Here is a 27,272-nt window from a genome sequence, read left to right on the forward strand (position 1 = left end):
CTTACACCTTCACAAGTGTGCCGAGCTGAGCTGAACTGCACAAGACACAGTGGAAGTTACCGCACTGGATATAAAAATACGTGAGACACTGACAGTAGCTTCATGGAACTAACGGTCTAGCAGAACGAATGACACAGATCTACAAATAACCACTGGGCAGGGCAGTGTGAGACAAGCTCCAGGCATATGTTACAGCTAAACGCACAGAAAGGAAAGGAGAATTCCCACTGCTAAGGTAAGGAAGGCAGAGAAGAGAAGGTAGCATCTAAGCTAGAACTTGAGGCAGGGCTGATTTTCAGAACGTTTGCAAAGAAAACAAGAATTAAGAAAGAATACAAACTTCCAAAATAAGCGTGGCCATTTATTCCTAACAATGATTCACTTTGAGTTGAATGTTTGCCTAGAATTAGGAGTCACCGTGATGTAAAAGAGAAAAAGCCAACCAAAAGGGGGAAAAAGGATGTAACGTTTGTACAGGGTGATTTTTTTCCCTGGTCAAAATGGTTTTCAAAAACTTAAAACTAGTAGATAACATTTCAACCAACATGCAATGTACTATCTTCCCTCTCCCACATTCTTCATACACCGTTTAAGTTGATCCTCTATGGACACAGTAGCGATGATTATCAATGCTGACTGAAGAAGCTGACGGAGGGGAGGGAAGCTTTGTGTAAGACTCTGGTGCAGAGATCACCAGATCACAGCTTGGGTCCCGCTCAGATCTCGCCCCTGAGCTCTAGACCAATCACATACCACACCCTCCACTGCAAAGTCTCACCAAGCCCTCCGAACATAGCACATTGAACATGGAAGTCATCACCTGCACTTTCTTCAATGTTCTCTAGGTCACGGAATAACACACCAGAAATGGGCATCATCCTTGATTCCATCTTCTACATTCCTCACAACCATCATCATCAGCCACCATTTTACTGAATGCGAATTAACATATGCTGCAGTTACTAAGCCAAGTGCTTTGTAAGCATTTTTCCATTTGATCCTCATAAAAACCTATGAGGTAGGGCTCTCACCTACACTTTACCAAAAAAGAAGCTGTTGTTAAGAAAGGTGAAGTACGTTTCTCAAAAACACAGTTCACAGTGGCGGTAGCTGCCACACCAGCAGTGGGTGTCTGCAAAGCCCGAGCTCCCCACCACTGTCCTAATGCTACATGCCTCTCCCTCCTTTTGTAAAAGTATCTTTCAATCCCTATCCTTCTCTGTGTTCTCACCACCACTACTTAAGATAAAACCTAACTGCTCACCAGGTTTACTGTAATCGCCTCTAATCCTGAGCCTCAAGAGGCTGTTCTCTAAACTACCAATCAGGTGGGGCGCCTGGGTGGCGCAGTCGGTTAAGCGTCCGACTTCAGCCAGGTCACGATCTCGCGGTCCGTGAGTTCGAGCCCCGCGTTGGGCTCTGGGCTGATGGCTCAGAGCCTGGAGCCTGTTTCTGATTCTGTGTCTCCCTCTCTCTCTGACCCTCCCCCGTTCATGCTCTGTCTCTCTCTCTGTCCCGAAAATAAATAAACGTTGAAAAAAAATTTTTAAAAAATAAACTACCAATCAGGAAAACATTCAGAAATTAGCCCCAGAACCTCAAAGCCTATAGGTCCCAGGCATTTGCCCTGAAGGAGTAAGCCACGTGGCAAAATGGAGTACATGCTTTTGCCAAACAGGACAGCCACTGAGCAACCAACCCCAGCCCACCGATTCCCTGCAGCAATACAGGACTCCTGATTTTGCAACAAAATCTGATGCTGACAACCATTTTTCCTGTGAAACACTAGCAACTATTTCAAGAAATGTTAAAATACTCTGAAAGGGAAACCAAGTTCACCTGTATGCAAAATCTGACCTATTAGCACAGCTAATACAGCTTTTGCTGTACCCTATAGCAAAACACACCTCTCACCCAGTATTGTCCTAATAGGTGCACCTTCAACACTGACAATGAACAACATGGATGCCTAGAGCTTCATCCCATTGCAATGATATCTGCAGTGCAGAGACATCAAGCAGGTAATAGCACTCAGCATATTTCTGTACAATGAATAAATCAACTAAACACCACCCAGTCCATAAAATCTTCCTGGATGCTCTCCAGCAAGAAGTGTCTCTTCCTCTGAACAGTCTCAACTCTTTGTTCCAAACTCTTTCCTACTTTAGAATCCTAGCAGGAATAAGAGACAATCATCTTACCAAATTAGCTCCTCACAAAAGAGAGTCTATGTTTTACTAATCCTTCAATCTCTCCCAGCACCTAACTTAGGTCCTTGCTTCCACTAAGTTCTCAAATGTTTGTCAAATAAGTCATAGCAACTCTAAATGTAATTCTACAATTGAATTCTAGTTTCTTCCGGTTCCTTTTCCTTTGGTTAGCTAACCAAATCCATACTCCCCTCTGAGGTTTGCAAATGGATATTATTAGAGACGTGGAAAAAGAATGGTTCAGAAACACAGACAGCTATTCAATGAAAATTTTATTTTTAGAAATGAATAATATGAGAAATCCACTTCCAGTTGATTGCTTTCAAAAAATGGGCATAAAAACAAATGTATTTAAAAACATGCTAATCTGTGGATATTAGGAAGGACCCTAGTCAAACACTAAGGTGTTCAAAGTATTCCATATATAGTTATATATCATTACACTCTATATGTTCTACATATTGACCACACACTAATAACAGCAAACATTTATCAAGAATTGTTCTGCATGAGGCACCCATAGACAGTGACAATTTGCAAAGTAGATCTAGTGATTAGGAAATTGTGGCTCAGAAAAGTTAAATAAAATGTCTATTATCTTATAATTGGTAAGTCACAGGAATAGGTCCTGAACCTAGGTCTGTTGGTGACACATTCCACAGTTCACTCTTAAACAACACAGGGGTTAGGGGTGCCAACCGCCTTGCACTCAAAATTCTGTGTATAACTTTGGACTCCCCAAGAACTTAACTACTGATAGCCTATTTTTGACTGGAAGCATTACCGATAACATAAACAGTTGATTAACACCTATTTTATGCTATATATATTACATACTGTATTCTTACAATAAAGCAAGCTAGGGAAAATAAAATGTTATTAAGAAAGGAGAATACATTTATCGTACTGTACTGTATTTTTAACAAATCCATGCATAAGTGTACCGGTGCATTCAAACCTCTATTGTTCAAGGCTCAACAGCACTTTCTCTGGCATTGCTTCCTTAACTTCAGCCGTAGTTCTGCTAGTTAAACCTATTAACTCTTACTAACTATAAAATACATACACTGTGATTATTTTTAAATCCCCTTGAACAAAGAAACCCTTTAACTTTTACTTCTAGCACTATCAAATTTTCCCCAAAATGTTTTTATTAAAATCCTCTTTTAAAAACATTTTCTATGACATGTGCTAGTGTCTTTTATCTATCAGTTTAAAGTACATTGCCTTCTTGGCCCCAATTCCACTAAAGAGAATTTCACCTATTTCACCAGAATCTTCCACTAAAGTGTCATAAGGGTGATTTGTTAAGTGACATTATTCACTTCCAAAAATATTTTAAATGAGGAACCTTTTTTGTACCAAAACAACATGAACACTGCTAAGTCCTATTATAACATCTTTTATATTTTACACAATAAAAATATTTCTTACCTGAATTCTTCCACAGAGATTTAATGATATGAGATACAATTCCCTCAGGTTAATGATAGGCTGGTGTTAGTAATTTCATTTGGTGCACTTTTTTAAAATTTGCTTCTTTAAGTATTAAAAATATAAACTGTCCTTTAAGTTAGAATGGAGGTCAATTTATTAGATTCATAAGACAGGAGAAAGGAATTATAAACTGAAAGGGAAAAGTTTAATGTAATAACTGAAATAAAATTAACTTACATAATTATGAAGAGTAAGTACATCTCTAAAAAATATAGTTTTCCCCAAAAAAGGCAACTCAAAAACACAACTAAGGTTAAGTTTTATTGATAGCTTTGTAAAGTTATTATTTAGAGGTTATGCCTTTCAAGACATAGATTAGCCAAAATTATTTCAAGAAATATGTTCATCTAACCTTTGAGCTGGCACCTTATCCTGGCTATTCTCTGCCTTAAGACGTAGAAAGCTGCAAAACAAATGTCCAAAAAAAGAAATTCCAGATCTTTTCTCTGTAAGGAGGCTGGACTTGGGTATTTAGCAACTTGTTACATTCCCGGAGACTTACACATATTCAACTCTCAGTGCTTTTCTGAAACAAAAAAAAAAAATCTAGGACATGTTTAAAATAGTAATATTTTAGTCACCATTTTGTCATTAAAAAACATTTTGTAACAAAAATATTAACCAAGTGAAGTTGTGCTATTCTTTCATAGTCCAAATTCTAAATTAGAAGATTTCAGACCGCTCACGGCACTGTACCTTTCCAATCCAATTTTTCATTTTCAGAATATTAATTTTTGGTCCCAAGAGACAGTATCCTTTTATTTAAATGAGTGTTGGACAAAATATCTGAAAAAAATTAGAACTGTGAATCAATTAGTAACCAAGGCTGGTAGTTTTTAAATGGATAGATCTTTACTTACCTGTTTCTTACATATTTTGTGTTCCCTTCTCTCTCCAACTTTGGGGAGGAAATATTAAGGTTTGTTTTTTCTTTCCTTCCACAGCATTTTCTTCTTGCATGGCTGCTTTGGTTGTCAATAGCAACAAGAATTACCGTGAAAGCTCAGCCATTTCACTTGAAGATACATAAATAACCCGGTTTAATGAAAGTAAACGGAAGAAACTTGAAACAATACTAATAATGGTTAGGATTTGACCAGCCTAGAGGTCCTAGAGGTAAGGGAAGAGAGGATTTTTTACTTCTTTGTGGATTAATACCTTCCTTCTTTAAGGCGTAAAATATCGGCTTTAACTTTTGATTTATGTACTTATTTTCATAAATTAAAATTCAGTGAATGAAGCCTTTTTTTAGGGTAATACCAGATGAAAAATATTCTAAGCCCAATTTGACACAATAATTTAACTATTGATCCAGAATTATTGTTCTGTATTTTTAAAGGCACATATTTTTTCATATATATATATATATATATACATATATCTTAATATATACACACACAAACACATATATATATATATACATACAGACACACATATACATATATGTGTGTCTATATATACATATATGCTTGTTAGAGATATTTTTCATATTGGTCAGGTTCATAATAAATTAGTGTTTTGTATCTTATTGTTGTTGATGTTAACTTTAAAAGAACTCACCATATCTTGATGTTGACACATTTCTTAAAATAGAATAATGAATATATCAGGTACAATTTTAGCAAAAGGCTGAAAATAAATCAAAGCATAAATTGCAAATTACATTCTGGATCACATATTAAGGACAATTGTTTATGCCTATGGTTATGTATTATAAGGAAAAAATATAAAAGGATACCGTTTCTTTAATACTCTTTAATTGCCAATTGTAAATAATCAAATTTATCGAGAAAAATAAAATGATTTTAAATAAAGGTAAACAATAAAGAATAGCAAACATCATTACTTTCTAACTCGTTATATTAGTACAAAGCAGCCAAACAGTTCTGTATAGTTTACTTTTGTCTTCTAATATCTTAAGTTGGGTCACATTTCTCCTACTTTACGTAAGTCAGCCTTGACGCACATAGATTAGTAAAATGTATGGTATCGATATGTATATCCATTAAATAAGACTTCTAGCATGAGATTTTAGCCCATGTTTTAAAATTTGCATTTTGAAAACTATACAAAACTGCATTTTAAGTCAAAGCAATGTTAAACCCGGAGTAGACTATTTCCAAGAAGTTTCTGGGGTCTAGCCTCTACTGATGCATAAGGAAATTTTCACAAGCAACTGTCGCCACAATTTTTGTGAAAGCCGCCAAAAATAAATGCCCTACGTGTATTTTTTGTGATATAAAGACCACTGTGAGAAGCACTAAAATAGGATTCATTAGCAGCACATAGTATGGAAATATCTGCCCCATCTTCTCCTGCTAATCTGTTTCTCCACAGCCATTGTAAAACAGCCACGGTAGCAAATACATGCAACCTGACAGCAAAGCCAAGCCACTCATAGTTTACAAGTCTAGAACTTTCCTGTGACCTGCCCAAGAACCACTGTTTCATTTCACCTGAGCGTTGCTGTGATGAACTTTGTTGAGGGCTCTCGGTGATATGAGGCATGGTTAAAAATAATAAGCACACGATGATTTTATGAAATTGTGACCAACATAATCCAGAGAAACTAAACTATTTGGAGATTAGTTTTTCTGGCCTGCAAAACACAGGTTTACAGATATGAAGTCAATCCTAGGTTTTGAATATTAAAAAAAAAATGAGGGATGAGAAACCCTAAAGAACTGAGCCCACCTATTATCCAAATGTATGCCTATTTTCTAGTGTATGGTTTACTTCACTGTAAATTAATTACAAAATGCACAAATGCTAGGTCAAGCATAACCTTAGAAAAGCAAATGATGAAATGTCCCAGACTAAGACTGATAAAATTACCACATGCTCCAGACAGGAGTCGCACAGCCTCTTAAGCAAAGAGCACAGCATGACATATGCACATTTTACAGGTGACAAGTGCCAGGTACATGCATGAAAGGAAAAGGTCCTCCCTGACACTGCACTTCTACCTCTCAACCCTAATCTGCAGCTAGAAAAAGTAGTAAATCTAAAAACTTCTCTACAACGTAACCTTAAATTTCACACTACATTTCTCATTGTCAAAAAAATTTATATATTAGCCTGGCAAACTCTATTCATAGACAACAATCCAACACTGGACATTTAAAGCATCAATATCCAGGACAACAGATCCCATGAACAGTGTATTTTGAGTAATTTGGATGATCCCAACTTTCAGCCCACTACTTTGTAAGTCTTAGAGCTACAGAATTCATCAGAATCCAACAGAAGATTAGAGAACAGAACATTTAACAAAGCTACAAATCATTCCTTTATAGTTTTCCCCCAACTCTCCCAATTGTTTCAAAAAAATTTTTTTCTGCCTTAGTTGGGAAAAGAAACTATACATGGGAATGTCTTAGTTCTTGACTGTACACAGACACTAAGATACGATGAATCTTTTAATTCATCGATGATTTTAAAACTCAATCCAAGGGACAAAGGACCTTAAACCACCATTATCTATGTGAAACACCATGAAATCTTTATGTAACCATATTGAACATGGGACGATTTATCCATTAGAAGCTATTACCATAGTAAGTGTATATAAAATCAACTCTAAGCACCCATGCATGTTAAAAAAAAAAACAAAACACAATAAGGTAAGAGCTACAATTTGTGTTTACCTATTTGCTATTTGTGGGCATGCAAACATTTGACTAAGTACCTACAAATTTTAACACTGAAATAAAACAGGAGGTACCAAAGGCTTTAGAAAAATATTTTGGGTGGCAGGAAGCTTATATTTGGATGTCGGTCTACGGAGGTAATTTCCATAAATGTCACAACACATACCTTTGACCATTTAGGGATCTCTCTTAGAAACTGAATTTGAGAACTCTAAGAAAAGAACTCTAGAAAATAAGGCTAAAGATTTTTGGGAAAGAAACATTGTTTTTGGCAAAGTAAGCGTAAATCCAGAAATTTCCAATTGTTTCTTCCTTTGTGTACATCACTGCAAATTTAAACCATGACATATTTCCTAAAATTTCACCAGAAATCAATAATATGTACAAAAGCCAACCCTAATCTTGTGATCTGATGATGCTACTTTAGGAAAACACATCAGTTCTGGAGAATTTATATCATTAATCTACAGAAAGGTTAAAAAGGTACTGACCAAATGAAATGTTCAGTTTGAAAATTTAATTGACTCTAGGTGCACCTGGGGGGCTCAGTCAGTTGGGCATCCAACTCTTGACTTCGGCTCAGGTAATGATCTCATGGGTTCATTGGGCTTGACCCTGACAGTGCAGAGCCTCCTTCAGATTCTCTCTCTCCCTCTCTCTCTGTCTGTCTCCTGCATGCACTCGCCACAGGAGCATGTGTTCTAAAAACAAACGAACTTTTAAAAAAAATAAAATTTAACTGACTCTAGATTATCCACATGCAAGTAACTAGTGGCAAATTGACTCTCTCCTGACACTTAGTACCTACCAAGGAGATCTCTCCAGCTTTCAATCAATGTACGGCAGAAAATGAGGGTTTCTAATAAAATATAACTAGAAAAAAAATTTTTTTCCCCAAAGTCAACTACTATATTCTAAAGCTAAGAAACTGCCTGGCCTATTGATAAATTTCCCCTCCATAGTAACAAGTTCACTTAACATTGTTTCATCAGACTAAGTTATACTAAAATTCTTAAGAAATCTATGAAAGAAAATTGAAAGAACACATAAATATCTGTCACTCTTTTACCACACATAATAAAACTTTATCCTATCTGGGCTTCAATGTTAATGCATTCCTTTATGCTGGCTTTATTAGTAATTTTATTAGAAATTCTATTATGACCATAATTATCTAATTATCCACTACTATTAATTAAGTGATGAAATCAGAAAAGTTAAAAGCTATGGAGTGTTAAAATGGAAAATTTCTTTAATTTGGTATTATTTAACTGAACTCTATAGTTAGTAACAAATCAATTTTTAGTAACTAGGTATACATTTTGCAACTAATTTGCCCTGATAGATCCCCAAGGATGCACCGTCAATCACATTAGGCCTATGCTACTGATATTTTTCTATGGTTGTAGTGACTGATATCACTTTGAAATGTTTTCAAGCCACATTATTTTGGCTGCATTGTATGATTTTTGAGAACCGATCATTTACTTGTTCCCATTAAAAAAAAGGGAAGGTCTTGGCCTGAGCAATGTAAACTTCTTAGCTCCCTTCTAGGTTGACTGACACAGGTAACCATTCTCAGGTTAGAGTCTTGGTTGGTATTGACCTCTGAGGAAAGGCATTCAAAGCTCCTTTCTCTGCTTCTCCTGAGGAGATGGGGTACTGACTGATTGGTGCCCTCTTAAGCCACACACTGAGCTATCTTCCTTTGAGAGAGAGAGATTCTCTGAGGACCTGTGTGCACTAGGGTTCTAGGCTCCATTGCCCCCTGGGGCTTGAGGACTGCAGGAGAATCAGTTCTTCCTCACACCCCAGTGAAAAGGAGTCAAGTCTGAGTCTGGTTAGGAACCTGAAGAGTACTTACCACAGATTCCACTTTGAGTCTATTCAGGCCTAAGTGACTTACTTAGCAGCCCTTCATGAGATCCAGGGAAACTGGGATAAAAACTAAGGGTCATTTTGGGGCGCCTGGGTGGCTCAGTCGGTTAAACGTCCGACTTCAGCTCAGGTCACGATCTCACGGTCCGTGAGTTCGAGCCCCGCGTCAGGCTCTGGGCTGATGGCTCGGAGCCTGGAGCCTGTTTCCAATTCTGTGTCTCCCTCTCTCTCTGCCCCTCCCCCGTTCATGCTCTGTCTCTCTCTGTCTCAAAAATAAATAAACGTTAAAAAAAAATTAAAAAAAAAAACTAAGGGTCATTTTGGCTCCTTTGAACATCTGCAACAATCAGGAGCTTTGGGGAAATGAGCACTGGTCAAGGAGTTTGATGTTCCTGGGTTCACTGGCCCTATTTCATTTAACAGCTCATGTAGGATAAATGATGCCTGGAGGCAATGTTTGTGCCTCATCTTTTATCCCAACCCATAATTGCTTAGAAATGAATTAAGCCATAGCAAAATGTTGATAAGCTTTTGTGCTGATATCCAATGAATACAAAAGTAACTCATACAAAATTGATAAAAAAAAAAAAATCTTCCACTGACTTATTTGCAGAACCCCTCTATACTCGTTAATAGAAGACATCTATCTGCACTCCATTTACAATGCCTCTGGATACCAACTCTATAAACTGTTGACTGATCTTTAAAATAGGAAGGAAGGAAGGAAGGAAGGAAGGAAGGAAGGAAGGAAGGAAGGAAGGAAGGAAGGAGGGAAGGGGAGAGAGAGAGCAAGCCAGCAAACAAGCAAGCAGTATGGAATAGACTTTGATAATACAGCAAACTTCAGCACACTGAGAGAGACCCTAACTTCAAACTGTCTTTTCTAACCTGGAATTGTCCTAAAAGTCCTAAAGACTTCACAAATCACGCTATTCTGGGCTGGACTGAGCTATCAGAAACTAAATATGTAGATAATGCTTCTTAAACTTCCCATGAACTGTGCTTTTAAAGTTCTCGGGGCGTCTGAGTGGCTCAGTCGGTTGAGGGGTTGAGCGTCTGACTTTGGCTCAGGTCATGATCTCACAGTTTGTGGGTTTGAGCCCCGCATTGGCTCTGTGCTGACAGCTCAAAGCCTGGAGCCTGCTTCGGATTCTGTGTCTCCCCCTCTCTCTCCTTCAAAAATAAATGAAAACATTAAAAATAAAATTAAAGTCCTCATCTTAGATCAGAGGATCTTCTAGGAAATAGCTTTGTAAAACCACCACCAGGTGCACCCGGGTGGATCAGTCAGTTGAGAGTCTGACTCCACCTCTTGATTTCAGCAGTTCAGCTGTCGTGATCTCCAGGTTCCTGAGATCAAGCCCTGCGCCAGGCTCTCCCTCCTCTCCCTCTCCCTCCCTCTCCCTCTCCCTTCAGGACAGAAATGTTGCTGTGGCCCCTTCCACTCCACCATTCACTACTGCTCTGTGAGGGACCACATGAAAGTTTACATGTGGGAAAAGCCATAATTTCCCCCCAAAACTCGTCTAATTATCCTGTAACAAACATCATGAATTGTATGAAAATAACACTTTTCTTTTTCCTTTGGCTACCGGAAGCTAAGAGCCAAATTAGAAGACATATTTAGGACCCAAGTCTTACATATCTATATTTTAATAATAACTCTCCTCCCAACAACTTATCTTTTACTGTATCCTTTTTTTCCTTCCCCTAGCCCTTGTTAATTCTGTTTTTCTATTGCATGCATTCCTGGAAGCCATCTTCATCTCCTTCCCCAAACAAGGTAGAACATAAACAAATAGAAACAAAGAAACCAATTCTATTATTTTTTTTTAATTTTTTTTTCAACGTTTATTTATTTTTGGGACAGAAAGAGACAGAGCATGAACGGGCGAGGGGCAGAGAGAGAGGGAGACACAGAATCGGAAACAGGCTCCAGGCTCTGAGCCATCAGCCCAGAGCCCGACGCGGGGCTCGAACTCACGGACCGCGAGATCGTGACCTGGCTGAAGTCGGACGCTTAACCGACTGCGCCACCCAGGCGCCCCCCAATTCTATTATTTTTAAACTCTCTTCTAAGGAATCAAAAATAAGAAGTGGCTAAAAGGAAGGTTTCCACTGTGTAATATTATGCATGATTGAATCTCCTTTAAGTTACATATTTTTATCAGATAATTTATAAAAGTAAAATGAGAGTTCTTCGATTACTGTACTTACATAAGAGTAGGATGTCCCTGTAACTCTCCCACATCTAAATGTATGTAACAGTGATGATGCATATGTAAAGATACTGACTGAAACACATTTCATAAAACCAAAATACTGAAAATCACTTAAATGTGCATAGATAGGGATTTTTAAGTTAATTAGGTACAGCCATATAATGCTAAACTGTACAACCAATTAAAAGAATGAGTCATGGGGGCGCCTGGGTGGCTTGGTCGGTTAAGCGTCCGACTTCGGCTCAGGTCATGATCTCGCCGTCCGTGAGTTCGAGCCCCGCGTCGGGCTCTGTGCTGACCGCTCAGAGCCTGGAGCCTGTTTCAGATTCTGTGTCTCCCTCTCTCTCTGCCCCTCCCCTGTTCATGCGCTGTCTCTCTGTCTCAAAAATAAATAAACGTTAAAAAAAAAAATTAAAAAAAAAAAAAGAATGAGTCATGCTTACATGAACTGATAAGGACTGATCTCCAAAATGCAATATATGAGAAAAGAAGATAGAGAATAATCCTATTTTGTGTTATCAATTTATGAACAAAGATAATTTTGCAATTGCTTAGAAATCTCTGCAAATATCACTAAGAAACAGTTCCTGGGGGTTGGAACTAGGTGTCAGAAAAATAAGGAAGTTAGAAAGGCTTACTTTCACTACCCTCTCCCTGTCTTCGAGTCTTTTAATATTTGACTTAGGCATGCATTTAATTTTTAAAATAAAATGATTTAAGTTTACAATTAAGATAAAGGTTAGAATAACTAATAGAAAAGTTACACCTCTATGGTTTTAAAGTCACTTTTAAATCCTGGTGGAAATCCTGGCAAACAGACAAACCTCACTCCATCCTCACAATATCAGACAGTTGCCTCTGGTGAAGAAGAAACAGATGAAAAGGGGGGACAAAGCGTCCTTCACTGACTTATCAGAGGGGTTTTGGAGGGAAAGAGCAGGGATCAGAGTAGCCTAGAATCAAGCAACATATCAGGTTCTGGATACAGAATTGCCAGAGCCTTAAGTCAGCAGTGCAATCCAGTCTTTTCCATCACCTACTAACTACCATGTAAGAAACCTTTGAACAATGAGTCAAAACTACAAACGCATATGTAGAAAATACTAGGACACATCCAAAACAATATTTCTTCACTGTATATTCAAGGTTACTTATTTTAGAATTATATTAGTAAAAGATTAGAATCAACGCAAATGTCCATCAAGAAGAAACTGATTAATAAATTATGATACAGCCATGTAATAGAGTATTACAAATCCATTTTAAAAAAAAGTGACCAGGCTCTTCATATACTGATAATAAAGAAAGCTTTCCAAGATATATTGTTAAGGGAAAGAAGCAAGGTGCAGAACAATGTATACAGTATGCCTTTCATTTGGACAAAAGAGATGGGGTAGAGAAGATATAGGAATTTGTCCATAAGTATGTAAAATCTTTCTGAAAGGTACACAAAAAGCTGATAATATTCATTGCTCTTGAGGAGGGATATATGAAAAAAAATAAGTGCATTTTCTCTGACAAAATAAATATTTTTAGAAGATTGATGGGGAAAACATTTTAACCTGCATCAAACTGGTGGGAAAGGGGTGACAATATCTATGTGTGGTGGTGAGGAAGGAAGGGGGAGTAATGAGGATTAGGCTGTCAGAACCTTCCTCTCCCTCCCTTTCATCTTCAGCATGATGAAGGCCCAGCCCCTGTGATAGATATCTTCCATTACTCACCAAGGGATGCTGCATGGACTCCCTCAACATCACTGGATTATCGCTTTAAAAGCATTCAGTTGATTCAAAGGACTCAAAATGCATATAACCTGAATTCTACAGATAAAATGCACCCTTCAAAAATGCTATTACATTTGCTGTAACAGGGAATGAGGGAGGAAAACACCTGTATTTTTCAAAGCTTATCCACAAGTTCTCAAGCAGAAACATAGTGTTGTTTCAGGGGCCAGAAGTGCCTCCTTGGTACCAGTGTGGACGTGTACATGCACTCTGAAGCAGCTGGCTGTGCAGCGACGAGAGTGCTTCCCTTTACGTGGCCTGACGTCCCAGCTTGTGAAGCACTAACATTTCCAATCCATAAAGGTTAAGGCCTTTCCAGATTAACTCTATGAAGGGATCTTAGGGAATCAGTAAATCTTAAAAGTATTATATAAAGATCAGAAGAGAATGAAAAAACAAAGTCATTTCTGGGAAACTTAACTTTCAAGACTCCACATACTCAAAAACTACCTGTTTGAAAAGGTCAAACTTCTTCAACACTGATTTTAGTCTGGAATCTGCATTCCAAGACCACTTGAAGTTACTCAAAGTACATGGTGTTCTTAAATAACCTTTTCATGGAAAGTGGTAGTTGAATAATCTTAAAAACTCCACTTCCTGAGGATTTGGAGATGCGGGTTTCGTGCTGAAAAGTAGTTATAAGATTGCCCACTGAAATGCTTTTACTCCTACCACAAAAACAAAACAAAACAACCCCCAAAAAACCCAAAAGCAAAGAACCAAAAATATGCATACCCACCCCCAAAATAGAGGAGGAAGCTAACAACTTTAAAATAGTGAAGTGTGCCCAGCTCCATTAAACTGGACCCAGGACCTGCCGGCCATTTTCAACACAGCTCCCACCTGAGACTCCCAGTTTCTCCTGCACATATGACTGTATGAGCATAAAAAGGTTTATCTCTCACATTCAATGGAGGTTGCTATCGCTGTTGACTAAACATGGAAAGGCACTCACTAGGAATAACCTCTCTTTGGGGGAGCACTATGTGTGCCCTTCAAAGCCAATTCCAGTATTTCTCATTCACTCTTGATTATTTCAAAGAAAAATGTTCAAAATCTCAATAATCAAAGAAAGGTGTAATCTATATAATTATGTGACTGAGGACAGGAAACCAGTATAGGGAACAAAAATCAATAAATCACGTTCCATTTCAAGTTTCTCAACCTAGATACAAGTAACAAATGAAATATGAAATCTAAATGTTTCACTGACTAAATCAAAATCTCTACTAAAACTAATAACCTTTTCATTTGAAGTACAGAAAAAATTTAACAATTAGCTCTTCAGTCTTTCCAGTGGTCCACAATCCTTAGCCAGTAATATGTATTATCCAGCAAAATTATTTGACAACTCCAACATAGTTTCAGAATAAATTACTGTTTCTCGGTCCCTATGTCACACTAGCCTATAAATTTATTTAACGTTGATAAGAATTCAAAAGTTTCACTTTCCAGGACAATTGTACAGTTTTAGCCTTTGCTAACCTCAGGGAAGAGGTGGGAAGAAATGAGGTTTAGAACTAACAAAGTCAACCTCTAGGTATAGGTTTTATATCGTTCCAAAAACCTTCAGAAAAACATAACAGAACATCTGCATTTTGCCTCGTTTTAAGGAAAAATGATACAAAACCACCCGAATTCATGTAATTTCCTTCAGAAACCACAAAATGCTCAGTGACCGCCAAAGAACTCAGAAACTGACGATCTTTGTCGAAACACAGAACTTGTATTTTGGATTTTTCTTCACACCTCTAAAGAATGCTTTCGACGGAAACACTACTGTCATAGCTACGTATACAACCAAATGTCTAAGTAAAGTAAACCAAAAGACAACCACGTAGAAATACAATATTTAACCTCCACACTCTTTCTGCCTTAAGGAAGCTCTCAGATGGAGTTCAGAGCTGCAACGCATCTGAGAGATCTACTTGTAAAATAAAAAGACTGCAGCTGAGAAAAGTTAACTAGCTAACCAGGTATAGAAGTCAGAGACACTCAGGTGTCCCAAACCATCTGGTGCTTTCAGTTAAGAGCTGGTTCCACAGCATACGCGGTTGTTTTAAATAAAATACACAGCCCCTGAGAAATCTTTTGTACAGAGATCTCCACTTGTCAGGAGAAATTGTTGAAATCACTAAAACGAAGTATACCATTAATACGATGGGAAAGTGAAGGAACAGAATTACAGAACAAGAAACAAGTATTTTGTGACAAATCTAATTAAGGTGCTGTGCGCTGTACATATAGAACTATCAGTGTGTTGTGATTAAGAAAATTTCCCTTTACCATAAAGAGTCACAATCAACAGTCGATGAAGATAAAGCCCAAGACAATTAGAAGTCAAGTTTTGAATTCTCAATATGTAGATACCTGTTTAAGAGTCAAGAACGGAGGTAGGTGGAGGGATAGGTTACATAGATGATGGGGATTAAAGAGGGCACCAGTGGTGATGAGCACCAGGTACTGTATGGAAGTGTTGAATCACTATATTGTACACCTGAAATATTACACTGTATGTTAACTAACTGGAAGTTAAATAAAAACTTCTTTAAAAGAATATAAAACAAAGAATCAAAGGATAGAGAGAAGGCAAGGGTATGCCCTCTAAAAGGACTGTGAAAACACAATCTGCCTGTTTCTGGACTAGGTCTTACTTTCCACAGCCAGGCAGGAACGTTGGGATAGAATGTCAGGTGGCATGGGCAGGAAGCAGGAAGACAGCTCCTCTGCCTGTCTGGGTAGCATCCTTCCTTCCTCAGTCCCTGCGGGAAGGATGAGAAGTCTGCCTGACGGAGGCTTGGTGGCTAGACACCGTGACCTGGGGCAGAGGCTGAGCAACACTAGCACCCTGCAAAGTCAACTGGCCTCTCCAAACAAGCCCATGTAAAGGAAAGTAGCAAGTGAACATGAAAAGCAGCATGTTCTATGTAAATACATATATTTGACTCACATGAATAGAGTCAAAATGGCTTACATATGCTCAACCAAGTGGATTAAACACCAAAGGGTCACCGAACTAGACCGTGAGAGCTGATAAGAAACATAATGAGGGCATGGCTTCCCCCCACTTCCACACATCTTCTAAGGGATAAATCTGGAGGTTCTGTGTCTAGGTAAGAATAGTTTCCTTTTGCTTTGCTGTGCTAATTTGAAGGAAAATTCCTAACTGAATCATTCAGAAACACAAGAACCAGGGGACCTTGGATAAGGAAAGGAGAACGGTCCTCATGGGTAAGAACTAATTGAAGGATCAGAAAGGCAAAAACATTTTTCACAGTAAATTTCCCAGAAGCTCTCTGGAAGTTTTGTAGGTAATCCATTACCCACAAGTGTAAGTGTTTAAAGAACAGCAAGGCATTTTTTTCCTTGAATAAATGTAGTGACAAAAACATTTAATTCTTTTAAAAGTTTCCTTTAAAAACTAATCAGGAGCTTTCTGTTTGTCCCCAGCAAGCCTCTCTTTGGCGCTCTTCTTCCTACTTTGAGCTGACCTCTGGCCCCCACATTCCTCCACCTGTTTATAGCAAAACAAAGATGGGGGGAACTCTAAGCTGACAAGAGACATTTGGACCATCTGGGATTCTGGAAAAACAAAACTTACACAAGGAAACATCCATCTTTGAATTTGTTTTTTTGTTGTTGTTGTTTTTTTTTTTTTACAAGTTTGCCATCTATAATATTAATGGTAAAGATCCATCTGGCCCTTTTTAATTTAAAGGCTTTTTATTTTATTGTATCACTGAGAATCTTAGAATCATTTTTTAAATTTTGGCAGTATAAATGCAAAAATACATTTATCATGCCTAGAAAACAAAGAATCTGATAGCATGGGTGTGTCCCATCCCACAAAACTGTTTGAATAGAAGTATTACTTTATATTTCTTTACTTTCATCAAACACATACATAGTATTTACTCTGTGCCAGGAATTGTTTTATGTGCTTTACAAATAACTCATTTACACCTCAGGTATGGTCCTATGAGGTGTTGTACTCAAACACAGAGAGGTCGAATCACTTGCTCAAGGTCACACAGCTAATAAGCAGTGGAATTGAAATTTAAACCCAGGGAGTCTAGCTCCAGAGTCCATGTTCCCCTCCATTATGCTGCCTCTCAAACTTCCACCAATTCTCCGTTAAGGTAAGCTGTGATTTGTGCAGGATCTATACATTTTTATAACATTATCATTTCAATAATTGACTCATGTCATTGTAGCAGCTTCCGCAGATTCTCAAGGAACAGGAAGAAAGATAAATGCTATCAAATACTACGCTTCACCACTTTACACTCTGTTAGAAACAAAACGACGGTATAGAAAATAATAAAATGGTGGCTCACTTCTGCTGGGAAAAATACTCTGCTAGGAACTTCCTCGGATGTTGGATGTTTAAATTTGGTAATGCCACTGAAACTGTGCAAGGTCTTTACGTTCATTTAAATTCAGAGTCACCAAGCTGGTGTATACTAGAGAAAACGTAACTACACGTAAAAAGGCAAAACAGCTCTTAGAAGCTCTTTCCGGGGAACTCCACGGTTGATGAACCTCTGAGACACAGAAGAATTTTCTCCTTGGAATTCTTCTAGCACATCTGGCAGAGTGCGCATGGACTCCTCCGCCTCTGCCAGCCGTCCACTCTGTCTGCAGGGACAGTGTGCTCCACTTTGCTCAGGGCACTCTGCCAGAACAGCCTTGTCCTCCGTAGGGCTGGGGGACCCTGCACACCCCAAAGCACTTTAATAATCCTGACAATTAAGGCAGCAAAGGGGAAATTACCTGCATTCCCGCAAAGAAACTACTCATGTTTTTTATTTGGGGACGGTGTGGTGTGTGCTGAGCCCATCCTCTCTTCACGCTTTGATTATCAAAAGCGGATTGCTCTTCAATTTCCACACCTGTGGCCCCCAGCTATGCAAATGCTTCTTGACACTGTGGTATAATGGGCAGAAGACTATTCCACCAGGCACCCTTCTTCTTTTTGACCATCTTCCCTCAAAAACAACTAACCAGTGGAGAGGCGTCTGGGCGGCTCAGTTGGTTAAGCATCCGACTTCAGCTCAGGTCATGCACGATCTCGCGGTTCATGAGTTCAAGCCCCATGTCGGGCTCTGTGCTGACAGCTCAGAGCCTGGAGCCTGCTTCAGATTCTGTGTCTCCCTCTCTCTCTGCACTCCCCCCCCCCCCACCCAAACCCGCTCATGCTCTGTCTCTCAAAAATGAATAAATGTTTAAAAACTTAAAAAGAACTAACCTGTCAGGCACAGCAGCTTTGCCTAGTTCTTTTGTTTACTGGAAACTGGAGTTACCATCATCTCCCTTAATTAAAAGACGCAATGGCCCAACAGTGCAAAAAGTCTAGCCCAGTGCCTTGCAGGTAACAGAAAAACCTTAGTCCCCTTTTACCTTTCCATCTCCAACCAGAGATGTCAACCTGTTAATATTACTCTCCCTCCTTCTTCGCAAAGTTAAGGGCAGATATCATGCACAATTCTCAAAGATGGACATAGCTGTGGGAACACCTAGCTTCCCTGAATTTAAATTTATTCCTCCCACGGCCAACACATCTGTAGGGCTCTGCCCTGTCTGGCTCCAGCCTTCCTCACTTCACTTCTCTATTCCTCTAAGCTCCTTTCTCTTGAGCACTGGGATATGAGGAATCCAACTGTGTTCCCATCATCCCACCAGACATGACAGATGCCCAGAAATTTACTTGATTATTTGTGGAGTTTCTTGTAGGGGAATAGAATACAATTTTGAGATCCCAATACAGTTGCTGGGAACCAATTTCTCAAACTTCCATGATGTGGTTCTCATTTCTACTATTAAAATATCCATGGAAAAGGTAAAAAATCAGTACTCTGATGTGGCACTTATTCCATGATGTTGATTACTTACAGAAAATAAAAACTATTCTATTTCAGAGGTGTTATTTGATTACAGTGGGTGGTCTATTTAGAATAGTCAATACAATCTAACTTCAAAAAAAAAAGGCTTTACAAATAGGCTACCTTCCACAACAAGTATGGTAAGGATTATATTAGTGCTATAAGGTTCAGAGACTGTTTAGTGTAAATACAGTCTAGACTCATTATCTTACCTCCATCTCAGAGTCTGGAGCACAGAAAAGAAAAAGCCTGATGAGAAAACAGGAGCTGGGGATACTGGGGACAAATGCTAAAGCATCAAAGGTGGCTCTTCTGTGACTGACAAAGCTGGCCCCTTGCTACGTACAGCTGGCTCCGGTTGAAAGAGGCAAGATAAGGAGTCAGGAACTGAAAACTCCCGTGTCAGAACCACACCACCAAGTCTTGCTCAGTAATGAGCCCACTGATGTGCAGAGTGAAGCCATGAATAATGGTGGAAAGCCGCACCCCATAGGGAGCTGAAGTTCCCAGAGAGGATACTCACGCTGACACTGTCCCCAGGACCGGCGGGCCCAGCCCCAGCAGCAGTCAATCCTCCCACCATAACGACACAGGCCAATGGATGACACTATTTGCCTGGGCCACCTACCAAACAAAAAGATTCAAAATAAATAAAGATACTTTTGAAATTAAAAATTATTTCCTCTGGTATTACTTTTAAAAAAGAATTTAAATCACACCCAACAATCTACTATGAACTCCTTCCTGCCGGCAGAAATTTAAGGATAAAACTCAGGAAAATAGTTCTGCTGTGATCTAGTTCCAAATTTCAGACAGTTAAACATATGTACAACACACAGGAGCACGGTGAAAGGGAGGGGAAGATCCTTTGTAATATGGAAATAGCATCAGCTAAAAGCAAGAATTCTCAAGGCTGACACTCACAGGGTGGTTTCTGAAGCTTGAAATAAAACAGATTCCTCAAAGACCCACACCTGTTATTTGGGGGAAAACCAGTTTTGACTGATTTATCATAAACTGAAAAGTATTAAATAATATGACATGTCAAAGCAGAAAGAAAAAAAAAATCTGCCTTACATTTTCTGCCTTGGAAAGGAGAAGATGTGGGAAGGGGCAGAAAGATGGTCGTCCTCAAAATCAAATGAAACAGATCTCTTTTCGAGATAGGACTCTTTGGCAGAAAATGTTCCCAGAAAATAAAGAAGTATTAGAAAAAGAAGTCTAAATAAAACCTGGAAGAGTTTAAAGTGTAGCTAACATCTCAAGTGTCCCTGTGGTTTGAAACTTTCCTGCATCAACAATCCCTGTTATCTTCCTCATTAATGTAAATAAGGACTACAAGTATTCAATTTCAAGGATACCAATTTATCCACCAGGTTCCACTTTGACACCTTATTTGGTAAATCGTTTCTTTTAGATTCACACCTGACTTTTTACTCCCACAGGCTCAATATTTTAATTGGCTGTTTTAAAATTAAAGCTACCTTAAAAATCTTAACGCAAAACCATGTGATGTATTTCTTATTGCAAATGTGTGCGTGCCAGAAATGCACAACACGTGGGCAAAGAATTGCTTTAATAAAATAAAACAGCCTCTGGCCGCTACCCACATTTTCTTAAACACTCCTAATCTTTTCAATTCCCGTTTCTTTTATCTCCCCTTATGCCCGCGAGCACAAAGCACAAAATAACCTCGAACTTTCTATTTCCTCCAACCAGGTGGTAAACAAGCGGTAGCTCTTCTAAGCGCTCCACTGGTTCTCCTCGGTTCCTGTTCCCCTCCAGGTACAAGAAAGCCAACCAATCGTGGAATTGATTCGTTCCAAGATTACAAGGAAAACAGGTGCGGCTGTCTTTGGAGCTGCTCAGAAGGCCACCAGGAGGGGCTGGGGGGGGGGGGGGTCTCTGAAAGAGGAAGACTGGATGGCGGTGTGACCCAGGTTAAAATCTCTCCCGGCTGCTCCAGCCTGGTTTGTGCACCGGCCGCAGCGCTCGGCGTTCGGGGTGGGTCTGGTCTACAATTGCAAGGAGGTGGGATAACCAAGCACGCCCTCCTGACCGACAGACACACACAAACACACCCGCCAGAGCGGATCCCGCGGCGGGGAGAGAGCGCCGCGCGCCGCCGCCAGGGGAGCGGCTGAGTGACAGCGGCGACGGAGCCGGGGGTTGTTGGAACCTGTCAGAGCACGCTGCAGCCCGGCTCGCCCGAGGTCTCGTGAGCGGTGTGTGCGTGCGTACACATACACAAACACACGCGTAGCGCTCCCCGCCTTTCAGTCCTTATTTCGAGTCCTCCTCCCGCAAGCAAGCCAAGTGCGGAGGCAAACGGGTCCTCCCTGGAAGCCCAATCGCTTCCTCGCCCCTACACTTTGTGTGAGCGGCTCTGACAGGTTCAGGCCGGGATCTGGCCCGGGCACCTGGAAGTTTCCCCGTGGAAGGGTCGTAGGGAAATCTAAATCACGAGCCAGAGTTTCCTGACCAAAGGTGTCCTGCGCATCACCTCGGCTTAGGAGCTAGCCCTCCGAGCCCCGGGGCCGGGCTCCAGCCTTTCTCCTTCCCTAGCCCTGATTCCCGAGCCGGGAGCTGGGAGCCGCGACTGGGTTCCGGGACTCGAAGGGGTCGCCCTCCCCAGCCTCGGGCAGCCACCGGTCTGGAGAGCGGTTCGACGGCTCTCCTCCTGCCGACGCCGTGCGGTGGCCCAACTTCTGGCCGGGTAGACTCCTCTCTGACCTCGCAGCCGGGCGGGGAGAGGGAACCCCAGCACCGCGCGCGCGAAATTAGCGCCGGAAGGAGGAGAAGAGGGCGCCCCGGGTGCCCAACCCACCTCACGTCGAACTCGGCAGCCGCCTGCAGGTAGAGCGAGGAGCCGAGCACCAGAGCCAGGAGGAAATCCATGTCGGGCGGCGAATGCACCGCTGCGCGCGGGGAACAGGTTGGGGGTGCTGGAAGCGGAGGAGAGGCGCGCTCGTCCCCTCGGCTCCAGGGAGGAGCTGCGCGCGCCGCGGCGACTGCTGCAGCTGTCGGAAGAGAGCGGCGCGGCGAGCAGCCGGAGCAGGTCTGCGGCGCGGCGCCCGGAGCCCCCTCTGGCTCCCTCCCCGCGAGGGGAGGTGCTGCAGGGGGAGCTACGCAGCCCGCGGGGAGGGGCGCAGGGAGCGGAGGGGGGTGGGGGTGGGCGCGTGCGCCCTCCTCACCGCCCTCCCAGGCCGGGGCCGGGGGTGTGGGCGCTTGGCCCAGCCGCGGAAAACTCGGGAGCTGGAGCGCTGAGGGAAGCAGCGTCTGTTGAGGGCCAGCCAAGTGGGGCAGGCGCCAGGCTGCGAGGAAAGTTGCAAGCCCGGCCTGGGCGAGGGAACGCAGGGCGCTCCGCAGGGAAGGGTGAGCCGGGGAGGGAAAGGACCCGGGGCGAAGGTGCGCGCTTCGCGGGTTCCGCCTGAACAGGTGGTGACCGCAGGGGCTAGCAGCAGCTTCCGCCGGGGGCGGAGAAGCCCAAGACTGGAGAGGTTTGTTGGGCTGGAGCTGAGCAGTGTCTGCAGTGAGTGAAACCACAGCACGACTGCACGACTTGGACAAATTAGCAAAGGCAAACTCCGGGAGTTTGCTTCTCCCGCAGAGTTGGCAAAGGCATATTTTTTTATTTTGTAACCAACCGAAAGAAATGTTTGGCTCTCCAGTCGAGTTTTGTAGAAGAAACGTGCAGGCTGTTTTCTATCTTTGCCAGCTCAACTTCGAGCACGTTAGAACGATAGCAACGGCTGCCCTTCCAGGGGCACGTGCAGGCCAGTGAGGGAGGGCTGTTACTACTTAGCAGCCTGTGGTGCCTGATCATGGGGAGATCATTTAGAAACCATTTTAAACAATCTTTGTTCTGCTGTTGCAGAGTAAAAAATAATGTACTAAAAGACTGTTCAAATGAAAACACACAACGATCATTCTAAAATGCACGTAAAAACATACATCCTTTGAGTCATCCCTCTTCTCAAACCCTGCCCCAATGACTCCATCTCTCATACCTCTCAGGCCTAATCTCCTATTCTCTCTCTTTCCCTAGCCCATGACTTCCATGTGTTCCTCGAACACCTCAGGCGTGCCCCTGCCTTTGGGCCATTGACTGGCAGATACTTTGCCTGGATATCTACATGGTTCACTTTCTCACTTCAGGCTTTGATTAAAAGTTACCTCTTGGAGGAATTCAGCTTTTAAATTTGCTAATTTAAAGCTGCAAATCGGCCCCCTCAGGATGCCCCATGATTTGTTCTACCTCGTTCTTTTCTCCATAGCACTCACCTTCCGGTGTCCCGTATAATTTATTTCTTGTTTGTATGTCTGTCTTTCTGGTAGAATGCAAACTGTTCAAGGGAAAGTTTCTTCTTTAGTGCCCAGAACAGTGCCTGGCACGTACTAGGTGCTCCTAAATGTTTGTTGAATGAACTTGTCATATTACAAACTTTTTTCTACCTTTATTTTCTTTTTTTTTTTTTTTTGATTTTTTTTTCTACCTTTATTTTCTTTTTGAGGTTTCTCCAACTTCAGTTTTTTAATGGAAAGTTCTGTGGCAGTGTGAGCTCACTATCCTGATTTCTTAGTGTGTATAAAAACAGGAATTTTATGCAAGAAAAGGAAAAATAACGGTCTCAACTTAAACGACTCTTTGATTTCCAAGTTGTTTTCTGTTAGCAAAACAAGTTTCTATTTTAACCTCAGGAAATATCCATGCCAATTCAGTCTTGGGACATTATTTTAGGCAAACAGCTTGGTGTCATCTATTTCAGATCTTTCTAATGAAGTCCAAAAATGTAGGAGTCAAAATATTTTTTCTGCAGAAAATCAAATTTTTGTAAGTGTAATGTAGGCTCGGTTCCAGGCTACTTCTTAGCCGTTTTCTTTGTTTATTGGTTCCTGGATTGGATTTGCAAATAAACCTCCCCAGAGCAATGGATGGTTATTGAGAAGGGGCTAACCTATAGGCTAAAAGCTAGAGATAGAAGGAAAGAAGGACATGACAGGTGAAAATAGGACAATATCTGGAAAAAAATGTGTAATGCCTCATCAGCATGCCTTTAAAAATTTTTTTCCATATCTTTTTCTTTGGCCTAGAAAACACTCCATTCGTCTTCCTTCTTCATTTGGATACTCTCCACTTGCCCTTTGGGTCCAAGTTTAGCTGACATTTACCCAGGAAGCCTTTTCTGACTTTTTGCTTGGCTGAGACTCCTGTGGTGTAATTACACCACCACGCATCCCATATTGTAACTTGTAATGCAATGTGTTTAATGCACTGCTTTTCTACCACTCTGAGTTCTGTGAGACATTAACAAATAGGAGGGCAAGGGCACAAGGCTTCAGTAAATATTAAATGTTGGGTCAGATGGAACTGAATTCTTCCTGGAGAACTTGAGCTTCTCCCTTGAGTAAGTAGTAGCTAATTATATCAGTCTTTGTTGAATCCTGGAATGAGGAGACCCTACAGGAATTCCAAGGTCTAACTGGTTGGTATGCTACAATTATGACCACCATTCCAGAAACAAGGTGAAATTCCCATGGGGGTGACATTTCACTATCTCAGTCTTAAAAACAAGACAGAACCAGATGAAAACAGTTTGGTTTTAGCAATACCTGTACTTTTCCAAGAGGACAACTTTTTGGTTAGGTTTCCTACCCGATAATGTCACCTTGCAAGTAGTAATCCCAATGTTCTCACAAATAATTATCACCGATCACAATGTGATACAGGTAAGTAACAAAACAGGACCAAACAAACACAACTTCAAACACTTGGACATTAGAAGCTCTTAATTGTTTCATCTTTTATTTTTTTTCCAACAAATATTTATTGAGAGCCTACAATGTACTGGCCATTTCTTGGTACTAGGACTTCAGCTGGGAAACAGACAAGTTGTGCCCTGAGAGAGTTTATACTGGGGGGTGGAGGGGTGGGGAATAAAAGGGGACAAGCAAGGAGGAGTAAGTGCTATGAAGAGAGGGTAAAGGTGTAAAGAGAGAGTAAAGGAACAGTAAGGTGGTAAGAGATGGGGTGTGATTTTAAGTAGAGTGATTTGGTCCCCTCTGGGGAGGTGACATTTAAGCAGAGACCGAATGAAGTGAGGATGTGTGGTAGGGGTAGTGTCCAGGCAGAGGGTAAAGAAAATGTGTTTTCTCTATCAGGTTCTCATAGTCGCTGTCAGCAAGCTCTTTCTCCCCCTATCCCATAAACAGTGGTGCCATAGGGACAGGATAACTGCTTTAAAAACTCCTATTAAGGGGGTGCCCGGGTGACTTAACTGGGTAAGCATCTGACTTTAGCTCAGGTCATGATCTTGCGGTTTGCGTGTTCCGGCCCTGAACTGGGCTTTCTGCTGTCAGTGAGTCTGCTTGGAATCCTGTCTCCCTCTCTCTCTGCTCCTCTGTGCATGCACATGCGTACTCTTTCTCTCTCAAAAATAAACGTTAAAAAAAAAAAACTGGTAAGAAAAGAGAAGGATGAGGAACACACGGCTACTTACTCACTGCAGTTTTGACTCCAAGCTAAGCAAGAATTATGGAGATTCTGTGCTCCAGCAGTGGAAGAATTGCCTTGGTCAGACAGTCAGCTCACCTCCGCTTCTACAACCTTGTCCATTCATCTTTCATAGCCACCCACATCAGAAGGGACCCTTGGAGCATGTGTCTTCCTTGGGGGCTCTTACATCACTTACAGCTCTTTTTCTACTGGTACAACTTAAGGGTCTGAGTGCTGCTTTCAGGAGCTAGCAGAAACAGATATTCTCAGGCCAGACTCATGGTTTCTGTGGCTACAAGATTTCTTTAAAAACCCTAATCTAATTGTTTCCAGTCAGTTCCTTGTACCAACAGCAATAACCAAAATCTTTAGTCCTCTTTCTTAGGCCTGCTTTATTTCTTTGCTTCCTTATATCCATACCTTTCTCTTTCATCTTAATGGAAGCCACCTTGAAGCTAGCTGAAATAATAGATTTGATTGGGAAGGTAACACCCTTATTCTGATCCTTGCCACAGGCTTAGATCCTTTTACTGATATTAATGTTTGGGGGTATCCAAGCAGTTGTCTGTTTCAATCCTAGGAGGCCCCACATTTCTGGACATTCTCATTTCTTTCTATTCCTGCTTGCAAAGCAGCCAGTTTTTGGCTGAGCTCATCTCTAAAATACCTTATAAAAGCAACAAGGAGCAGTGAAATACACTAACATCTTCATTTTTTACAATGATATTCACTTTTGTTTTTATTAGCGCTCACAAACGGAAGAGGGGTAGAGGCGGAGAGAGAGAGATTCTTAGGCAGGCTCCACCCTCAGTGTGGAGCCCCACATGGAGCCTGATCCCACAACCCTGGATCATGACCCCAGCTGAAATCGAGAGTCAGACGCTCAACCAATTGAGCCACGCATGTGTTCCTACAATGATATTCCCTTAATCTGGATGTGTGTTGTGTCCTTCATAGGTAATGATCATGGGTAAGGTCTAGAGCCTTTCCAGCAGCTCTAGTTACACCACAGAGTATATCATCCCTTCAAAGAGTGATTAATTCCAATACTACTTACACTCTGTTATGGAGCTAATATATGTGCTTACACATTTTCCTAAGGTGTCACTGATGTTTCAGTCTGGAAAAAATAGCTTTCTCACATGTATACAAACATGCATATGCATAGCTCATCACTGATATAAATGTAAATGCAAAAGCCCTAAAAAATGACTACAAGTATAATCTATTAACATATTAAAAGAATCCATTACAATCAAGTTGACAGAAAACCTCTATGTAGGTAAAGGGTTAACAAAATCCTTTTCCCTTCTGTGTGCGAATTTGACCTTATGTTAACTTTCTAGCTCCGTTTCCCGGGCAACCTGATAAGGTGGTTTGTGAACTCTGTTGCCATGTTGCTGGTAAAAATGGACCCCTGATTGATAAACTGCCTTTAGACAGAACAAAATATACCTGGTAGCAAACCATAGCACTGAACAAACCTGAGTTCAGCGGTTCTTATAACTGGGTATGTCCCGTGAAGAGATAGTTGTTGGACACTATGCCGATGAGATAGTGGCTTCAGAGGGGGCTTAAGGATGTTAAGCCAGAGCAGTTTCACAGCTGTGTAAAGTGTCTTCGGGAACCTGAGCTGTTCTGCAGTGTGAGGGG

The 27,272-nt window shown here is 41.0% G+C and overlaps 1 protein-coding gene across 6 annotated transcripts in view; it reads right to left on the reverse strand.

Moving 5' to 3' along the window:
• Nucleotides 1–22,244, reverse strand: part of NPNT (nephronectin) — an 84,688-nt gene extending 62,444 nt beyond the window's left edge. The window contains exons 1-3 of one of the 6 annotated variants that reach the window (XM_040476908.1): nt 21,951–22,244; nt 19,647–19,747; nt 4,060–4,110 (exon numbers count right to left, since the gene is read on the reverse strand). In XM_040476908.1, the coding sequence (XP_040332842.1) occupies nt 4,060–4,110; nt 19,647–19,747; nt 21,951–22,021 (223 nt within the window). In that variant the 5' untranslated portion in view covers nt 22,022–22,244. The remainder of the gene's footprint in view (nt 1–4,059; nt 4,111–19,646; nt 19,748–21,950) is intronic. The other 5 variants (XM_040476903.1, XM_040476876.1, XM_040476892.1 and 2 more) reach the window with 5 other exon arrangements.
• Between the last annotated feature and the right edge of the window lie 5,028 nt (nt 22,245–27,272).

Source organism: Herpailurus yagouaroundi, unplaced genomic scaffold, assembly GCF_014898765.1.
Source record: "Herpailurus yagouaroundi ecotype Mexico unplaced genomic scaffold, PumYag 28, whole genome shotgun sequence".
Lineage (NCBI taxonomy): Eukaryota > Metazoa > Chordata > Mammalia > Carnivora > Felidae > Herpailurus > Herpailurus yagouaroundi.